The following is a 9,922-nucleotide window of genomic DNA, read 5'->3' on the forward strand; positions in this document are numbered from 1 at the left end:
TATTTTCCCTTCATTCCAAAACAATTTTAAAGTTTTAGTTCTTCTATTTTGTCTCGTTCACCTCTCCATAGACTCAAGTTTGTATTGCATTTTATATAGTATTTCTTACTATTAGTTTTGAATTTAGCCACCTTTGCAACTGATGTTAATTTTACCATTTCACTATTTATATAATCCAATCTTAATATTTTTATAAGGGGTTATGGGTTCTATTTTAAAAATATTTAACATTTATCTTTAATTTAACACCAAATGAAAAAAAATACATCTAATTTGCATTCAAAGTATTCAAACAATGTTTTCTTCAAAAAAATACAAAAAAACGCTTTACTTTTTTTAAGCAAGAAACGTTTAACCTCAAAATCAAATTTAACTACAGTCAATTCTGTAAAGGCAATTGCGTCAACTTATACACATACAATGGGCAGGGGAGATAACATAAATCATGTGGTCAAAGGTTAATTTGAATTTCTATTAATATTTTAAATAATCTAGTCATATGAAATTTATACCTATATATAAAGAGGATTTCTCTTTTAACTGCTCTTATTTTTTTTTCCTATTTTATTCTTATATTAATATTTAATTTTATTATTGTATTATGGTCATTGTGTCATTTCTTATTCTCCTCTTAACTTCTCTTAATTTTTTTTTTCATTTTATCTTTACTTAATAATTTATTGTATTAATTTATTTTGGTTATTTGGACATTTTATAATTTCAAAAATTAATAAAATAATTTTAAAATTTATTTTATTTGTTATTATTTAACTGGAGAGGGGAGAGAGGAAAGATTGATTAGTTACTTTTTTGTTTTAAAGATCTTCTTCTCTATTAAATAAAAAATTAAAGATATTTGTAATATTTTGTGGACCACGGAGAGTGGAGATTTGGTACTTTACTTTTCTGATTTAAACTGATATTTTTTTTTTTATTAAAATTGTAGAATTTCAAAATTGATTTAAGAAACAGATTTTATGATTCTCCATTACACATAACCCACGTATCCTACTTCCCACTTTCTCTCTCCGTACCTACTTCCCATTTTCTCTCTCCACTACACATAACACATTCTTTTTTTTTACCATACTTCTCACTTTCTTTTCTCTTTCCTTTTCACTTTCATGTAAAATCATACTTTCATTTCTTTGATTAATATGTCTGAAACCCTAATTTAACATTTGTTTCATGAAATTGTAATTGAAGTTTGTGACTGGTGGGAACGAAAAGACTCAAAAGTTGCGCGTTTCATCACAACAATAGGTAATTCTCTTTATATGCATTTCAATTTGTAAAACACTAATTTGTCTTCTGAAATTGTGATTGAAACATGTGACTAGAGGGATAAGAAGGACTCAACAAGAGGAGAGAGGTACATAATGAAAGTCATCATAAGACCCTTTTTGGTAACAATTTTATGGATTTAAATGAAATCATACAGAGCATTAACTAAACTATATTCTCATTTCCTCATATTTTACGGAAATGTTATACTAATATTTTGTTTGTTTTTTATTTGTTAATTGTAGAGAGTTAATATTCATAGCAAAATAGAGGAATCAGAGAAGGATTGGGCCCAATCGTAAGGTTCTAACATGAAGGAACATTAGATTTGGGTGCGAAAGATGGGAACAATTTAAACGAGTCTCTATACAGGTCCAAGGGTCCAAGGTGAAGAAATGAGAAACAGATTTCATTGCATTTTCTTCTTTTGTATATAATATTTTTCAAACAATTGAAGATGAATTTTTGGTTTATTGTTTAATGGTGTCATATGTATTGTAATGATTGTCATATATTATTGGTTATTTATAGACCTAATGAAAAATATTGGTTTAATTCCTATATTTGATAAAATATTAAAAATTATTAAAAAAAATATGAAACTCAAATTCTATTTAATTATTTTTTCGGTTGAGTTCGTAGTTTTAAATAAATTTTAACTATTACCAAATACATATATTTTTACCCATAATTAATAAAATATTAAAAATTATAAAAAAATATGAAACTCAAATTCTATTTAATTATTTTCTATCTTGAGAGACGGATTTGAATTCAAATAGTAATTTTAAATTTTAAATTTTGAAAATTCATTCATTCTCTTTACCATATGTAACTTTTAATTACCATTCTCCACTATTTTATTAACCTACTCTTTAATTGTATACTCTTTAACTTCTCATTTTAATGTTATTAAGAGAAATTGTTTTTGAAGAATAAAAAAATACTAAAGAAAGAGAAATAAAAAATGCGGATACACACTACTCTTTAACTGTATACTGTTTAACTTCTCATTTTAATGTTATTAAGAGAAATTTTTTTTGAAAAATAAAAAAATAATACTAAAGAAATATAAATAAAAAATGCGGATACACAGGCAACACGTGCCTATGTTCCCGCTAGTAATACATAAAGAGGATATATCTCTTTTATATACACAATTTTTATAATTTTATTTTTTAAATTCGAATAAAATTTTACAATAAAAAAAAATATAATAAAATTAAAAAATCTTTATTTTTAAAATTCTTTTTAATAAAAATATTTCCATAATTTAATAATATATTTTCATTTCAATAATTATTATTTATAATAATATATCATCTCTTCATAACCATTTGTTATGTACACAATTTTCTTTCTAAGTTTATTATGAAGAAATAACAATTAGTTTAATATATCACTTTAGTAACTTCATTTTCTAAATTTTATATTTAAAATAATAACAGTTATTCATTTAATAAATTTTCATATCAATTTAATAACTTATTATTCTCTTAAAATTGTGAGTTACAAACATTTTTTAAATAACATGTTCAAATTCCCATTTTCTTTTCTCCCTTCTTTTTTGTTTTTATAAACACAAACTTTCATTCTCACTATTTTCCTTTTTTCTTTTCTTCATATACACATCCTCATTCTCATGTTTTGATTAATCCCTGAAAAACTATTTTTTATTGAATGTAAATCTTTTTTTTTTCTGATTTTGTTTTAATTCTTTCATCTTATTTACATGCATTATATTTTTTATATAATAAGTTAGAATATTATAGTATATATTTATAATAATATTTAGAAAATATGAATACATATGTTTATAATAAAATTAGTTCCGCTGATAATAATAATATTTTTTTTATCAATATTTAAACTATTTATCCTTTAATAAATAAAAAATAATTTATTTATCCTTTAATCAATAAAAAATAGTTTATTTATTTAATAAAATAAATAGGTGAAGAACTTTTCTTTAGTTTAAAATAACTAAATAACTTAGTTTTTTTTAAAATAATGACTATATATATAAAATAATAATAATTTATCTTTTAATATATATAGTTTACCTCTTTAGTAAACAAAAAATAATTTATCTATTTATTTATATATTTAATAAAATAAATATTGAATAATTTTTCTTTATTCAAAAATAAATAAATTATTTTTCCTTTTAAAAGTAACGACTATAGAATTTTTAATATTATTATTGTAAAAAATTATATGTTATATTATATTATTTTTCTATTTTTTAATTAATTATTTCTAAAAATGATAAATTATATATTTTAATATAATAAAAATGTGAATACAAATGCGTGGCACTAATGTGTTTTTCTCGTTAAATCATAAAATGATTTAAGTTACGTTTCCTTCTCTCTTTACCCTGAAAAAAAAGGTAAATGTTAGATAAGTAGATAATTTGTTCTTCTCTCCAATAAAATTTTGAAATTATTCTTATATGAAAGAGATGAGAGAACTTCTACCTCTTTAACTATGATTTGATCGATTGGTGTACACTCTTTCTTGCATTTCTCATATTAGTTTTGCTTAATCTCCTTTCACCTATTATTTCCCTAAATTTTAAATTTATTTTTGTATAAAAGAGGATGAGAGAACTTCTACCTCCTGAACTATGGCTTGATCGATCGATTTACACTCTTCATCGCATTTTTCATATTAGTTTTGCTTAATCTCCTTTCACCTGTTATCACTTCCCTATTCTAGTCAAGTTCTCCTTTTTTTCGTAGGCTCTCGGTCGGGAGGACACATGCAAAAGGTACTTTGACGTTCGAGTAAACATTCGATATTCAGTGTTTGGTGTAATTAATGCGCGATAATAACATACCTTTTTTTTGGAAAGTTGTGACTATTTATATGTTTATAATGAACCCGTTATTATTGGACCGAATTAACGTTTGGATCGTGATTAAGGATGTATTATCAAATTTTTTTCATACATTTAAATTTGTTAATCTCCTTTTGATCTTAATGCATTTTGAACATGTTGCTCGACCAGAATCGAGGCTTCTAAGCCTTGTCCAGTTCCAATCGATAAAAAAAACTTTACCCAAAATTAATCTAGTTTTTTCTTTCCTTATGTATAAATGTTAAAGATATTTTACATTTACAAAAAATTTAATTTTATTTAAACTCAGTTAATGATTAAATTAATTGAATATAGTTTTGTTCTTTAGTAACTTTTAAGTATATTTGTTAAAGAAAAATTTAATGTTAATATGCAATTATCTTAAAAGAACCATTAAGAATTTTAAATTTATAAAATAGAACAAAAAATAAAAAATTTCTTTAGAGAACAATTACATACTAATAATAATAATAATTAATAAAATTAATAATTAATATTAATAATAATTATAAAAAGTCATTAATTCCTAGGTGGAAAATAATGTTGACATGGAAATTTGAGTGTTATGAAAGTCAAATTCCTTAGATCTAAGTATAAGAAAATTCTTATTTTTCATCATTCTTTGATTTGGTCGGGATAATGGACTTATATAATATCATCCTTGAAAATATTACTTGGATAGTGAGATCTGATGTTGTTATTAATTTCTAGAATAACCTATGGTGCTCTTTTATATGTATATCTCTTATTTGGGATATGATGTTGTTATTAATTTCTAGAATAACCTATGGTGCTCTTTTATATGTATATCTCTTATTTGGGATCCTTCAATTAACAAAATAAACTTTTTGCTAATGTCGCACATGCTTGGACTGATTGTTCTTGGTTAGTTTCTTATTCCTTATCTGTCTTGTCTGGAATTCAGAATTTGAATAATGTGATCATTTCTGGTGGAAGGAACGTCCCCAATTGGATGCCATAGGATTCAATTATTCTTAATGAGAAAATTGATAATTCTTTTTTGTCTCATATTGGGGTCTCATGTGATTGGTGAACTTATATTTGGTCTTCTACTATTTTGCCAGTCGGTTCTTTGAAAATTTTACAAAATAGATTGCCCATTGATATAGAGGAGTAGCATGTAGGTGTGAATCTTTGTTCTATGTTCGTTATGTAATAATCATGAGGAGTCTCTTTCTCATCTTTTTTTTAGTGTCCTCTTGCTCGACAAGTTTGATCTTAACTTCTAGAGTTCTTTCCTATGGTGGTTTTTTCTTCTCCTGAGAATTTAATCCATTGTATTATAAGTCCTCGAAAAGTCCCTTACTAAAACTTATTAGACTTGTGGCTATTACTTTCTCAGTCTGGATGATTTGGAGGATGAGTAATCACCTCAGGTTTCACATAAAAAGTAGTATTCATATGGTTGTTATGACAATAAAGAGTTATGTTAGACTTTCTCAAAACGTTTCTAACAAATCCATAAACAATGACATCTTGTTCCTTTGACTATACTTATTAGATAAAATAAATGTTTGTCTTTCTATGAAATGATTGAGTTTAAAGCCTCACATGTCTTTAAAAGGATAAGTACTCTACTGATAAACTTGCCTCAATAGGTTTGCTTAACTTTGTTTGATATACTAATTTGTCCTCTAATGTTTATTAGACTTTTTCCATAACAATTATAATCTCCTTATATACCTTTTTTTACATTTTAAGAAATTTCTTTGTATGAATTTTGTCTAATTTTTTCATATTTATTCGTTTTTTTTATGGATTGTTTCGTGTGATGACAAATGATTATTGGAATTTGGTAGATGTCTATTATGATTTTTTTTTAAAAAAACATACATATTAATATTAATATTAGTTTATCTTTTAATAATATATATATATATATATGAGAATTATTAAAAATCAAATATGTATTGAGTTGTGTTAACCATATCTGAAATTCTGTAAACCGATTATTGAGTCTATGTGAAGCAACGAAAGGAAGAAAAGAGAAGGTGAGGTTGGGGAAGTGTCCCAAGAAAATGTGGACTATTGTTCTTCATGGTATAAAATCTTAGCATGAAACAGTACCAAACGACACAACCTACATAAGTTTGAATGAGGAGGCACTGTGACGCTTCACCACCATGGACGTTCGGACAATGGGCAATCGTTACTTGGCCCAACTCACCCACACCTCCCTTGCACGTGCCGTCCATGCTCACATCCTCACCTCAGGTTTCAACCCATTCCCTCTCATCATCAACCGTCTCATCGATCATTACTGCAAATCCTCCAACATCCCTTATGCCCGCCACCTGTTCGACAAAATTTCCAAACCAGATATCGTCGCAACTACCACCCTGCTTTCCGCCTACTCTGCTGCTGGCAACATCAAACTCGCTCACCAACTCTTTAACGCCACCCCCTTGACAATTCGTGACACCGTCAGTTACAACGCCATGATCACTGCCTTTTCCCACAGTCACGATGGTTACGCCGCTCTCCAACTCTTCGTACAAATGAAAAGGCTCGGTTTTGTTCCCGACCCGTTTTCCTTCTCAAGCGTTCTTGGCGCCCTGTCTCTGATAGCTGACGAAGAGAGGCATTGTCAGCAGTTTCACTGTGAGGTTCTCAAGAGGGGTGTACTCTCTGGGCCTTCTGTTTTGAATGCTTTGATGAGTTGTTATGTTTCTTGCGCCTCTTCGCCTTTGGTGGACTCTTGTTTGGTGATGGCAGCTGCTAGGAAGCTCTTTGATGAGGCACCTCATGGTTTGAGGGATGAACCTTCTTGGACTACCATCATTGCTGGCTATGTCAGGAATGGTGATCTCGTTGCCGCTCGTGAGCTTCTTGATGGAATGACTGACCACATTGCCGTTGCTTGGAATGCCATGATTTCTGGCTATGTGCATAGGGGGCTTTATGAGGCGGCGTTTGACTTGTTAAGGAGAATGCATTCCTTGGGAATTCAGCTAGATGAGTACACTTACACCAGTGTAATTAGTGCTGCTTCTAATGCTGGGTTGTTCTATATTGGAAGACAGGTGCATGCTTACGTTCTAAGAACAGTGGTGCAGCCATCACAGCATTTTGTTTTATCTGTGAATAATGTTTTGATTACTTTCTACACTAGATGTGGTAAACTGGTTGAGGCGAAGCGGGTTTTTGATAAGATGCCTGTAAAAGATCTCGTTTCATGGAATGCGATTTTGTCTGGGTATGTCAATGCTCGGTGCGTCGAGGAAGCTAACTCAATTTTCAGGGAGATGCCGGAGAGAAGTCTGTTGACATGGACTGTGATGATATCAGGCTTAGCACAAAATGGGTTTGGAGAAGAAGGTTTGAAGCTATTCAACCAGATGAAGTTAGAGGGATTGGAACCATGTGATTATGCATATGCTGGAGCAATTGCCTCTTGTTCTGTTCTTGGATCATTAGACAATGGACAACAACTACACTCTCAGATAACACGATTAGGTCATGATTCAAGCCTCTCAGTTGGCAATGCATTGATTACAATGTATGCAAGGTGTGGTCTTGTTGAAGCCGCTGATACAGTGTTTTTCACAATGCCTTATGTGGATTCAGTATCCTGGAATGCCATGATTGCAGCTCTTGCACAACATGGGCACGGTGTCAAAGCCATTCAACTTTATGAACAGATGTTGAAGGAAAATATATTACCTGATCGGATAACTTTTCTCACAATTCTCTCTGCTTGTAGCCATGCAGGTTTGGTCAAAGAGGGACGCCATTATTTTGATACAATGCGTGCTCATTATGGTATAACCCCAGAAGAGGATCACTATTCTCGGTTGATTGATTTGTTATGTCGAGCTGGTATGTTCTCGGAAGCGAAGAATGTCACTGAATCAATGCCTTTTGAGCCCAGCGCACCAATTTGGGAGGCTCTTCTTTCTGGTTGTCGGATTCATGGAAACACGGAATTAGGTATTCAAGCTGCTGAAAAACTCTTAAAACTTATGCCACAGCAAGATGGAACCTACATTAGTCTTTCCAATATGTATGCCACTTTAGGTCAGTGGGATGAAGTTGCCAGGGTGAGGAAATTAATGAGGGAGCGAGGGGTTAAGAAGGAACCTGGGTGTAGTTGGATTGAGGTTGAAAACATGGTCCATGTCTTTTTGGTTGATGATGCTGTACACCCTGAGGTGCATGCCGTGTACAAATATCTGGAGCATCTGGTACATGAAATGAGGAAATTGGGTTATGTTCCTGATACGAAGTATGTATTACATGATATGGAATCTGAACAAAAGGAAAATGCTTTGTCTACTCATAGTGAAAAGCTTGCTGTTGTTTATGGAATTATGAAAATTCCTTTAGGAGCCACAATTCGGGTTTTCAAAAATTTGAGGATATGCGGGGACTGCCATAGTGCATTCAAATTTATCTCCAAAGTAGTAGATCGAGAGATAATTGTCAGAGATAGGAAGAGATTTCACCATTTTAGAAATGGTGAATGTTCTTGTGGCAACTATTGGTAGCAAGAGGTTCATATATGAAATGCAACCTAAAGCCTTTGCAATTGGGAATTAAGAATGGAGACTGGTATCATATCAGAATGCCCCAAAGTGATCTCAAAAGGGTTGATCACTGGTAATATGATTTTCTTATTACACTTTCCCCCCCTTTTTATGCCGTTTTAGTTTTGCTTTTGCTAAATTGATTCTTAATCTTTTTGTTACAATTTCAATGATACACCATGCTTTTCTGTCACTGCTTTTTACAGGACAATGCCATCGGGTTAAAAGGGTATTTCATGTTCTACACTATTTGTTCGCACTACAGAATGAAAATTTGTCTTATGCTAATCTAGTCCTCTTGCATGGAGACAAGGACGTTAGTGATGATTATTGAGCCATAACCACGGGAATAGAAGCCAGTAGCAATAGTGTTAGAAATCAGTTGATAACTGTTTATGATGCTGCTGTCACAAATTTCATGTGATCTAAGCTTTCGTTGTTACTACAGTTTCCCTTTTAACTTTTGCAGTTCTGCTTCAAGCTTTTGTTAGCTTTAGAAATTGCATCAGGTACTGCAATTCAATTTAGTGGTGTTGCACGCCATCTCGGTGACCATAGCTTTGGCAGGGTCAAAGGAGCAAATGAGGTGGTGTTCAGTTTAAATGCTCCAGCAGATGAACAGTGTTTCCAAAGCTATTTTGAAATGGAAAGAAGCAAAATCATGTACACTCTTATTGGCTTCAGGGCAGTGCTAATCAGTGTGCAAGAGAGCTCCGAGCAGAACACTCTCAAGTCTCAACCTTTAGCATTAGAGAAGCTGAAGTTAAGATATGGTACACATTGCTTGTGCTAATAAAAAGTGAGATTATAGTTCGTAGAATTTTCAATACACAGAAAAACTGAGAAACAAAAATTGAAGCATTATTTGTAGAGGAGGAGAAATACTTATACTATATTTGGAGAAACAACAATGGAGTCATTCTTAGTAGGGATGGAGAAGTATTTATACTAAACTATTGTTGTTGACAGTGAAGTTATAAAAGTATCAGGAACCTTTACAACCGAGAATCGTCTTCACTGTACACTAGTGTTTATTTTAGAGTGCTAGATCAATGGCTTAAAGGTTACAAATTTGGAAGAGTTATTTTGTTTATTTTCTATCACTTAAATTTTTTGTACACATTAAATAATAATACAATTCATATATTAATTTTCAAAAAAATTCCATGTCACCCGTTTATTTTATTTCATTTTATTGGAAGATGACAACCATTGTATAAAACAATCT

The 9,922-nt window shown here is 30.6% G+C and overlaps 1 protein-coding gene across 1 annotated transcript; it reads left to right on the plus strand.

The window, feature by feature from the left end:
• Window positions 1–6,110: 6,110 nt before the first annotated feature.
• On the plus strand, window positions 6,111–9,699 carry LOC137817108 (pentatricopeptide repeat-containing protein At1g25360). The gene is made up of 2 exons (XM_068620338.1): window positions 6,111–8,767; window positions 8,901–9,699. The coding sequence occupies exon 1, from the start codon at window positions 6,292–6,294 to the stop codon at window positions 8,653–8,655; it is 2,364 nt and encodes a 787-aa protein (XP_068476439.1). The 5' UTR covers window positions 6,111–6,291; the 3' UTR covers window positions 8,656–8,767; window positions 8,901–9,699.
• Window positions 9,700–9,922: the final 223 nt, after the last annotated feature.

The sequence above is a fragment of the Phaseolus vulgaris genome, unplaced genomic scaffold (genome assembly GCF_000499845.2).
Source record: "Phaseolus vulgaris cultivar G19833 unplaced genomic scaffold, P. vulgaris v2.0 scaffold_16, whole genome shotgun sequence".
Taxonomy (NCBI): Eukaryota; Viridiplantae; Streptophyta; class Magnoliopsida; order Fabales; family Fabaceae; genus Phaseolus; species Phaseolus vulgaris.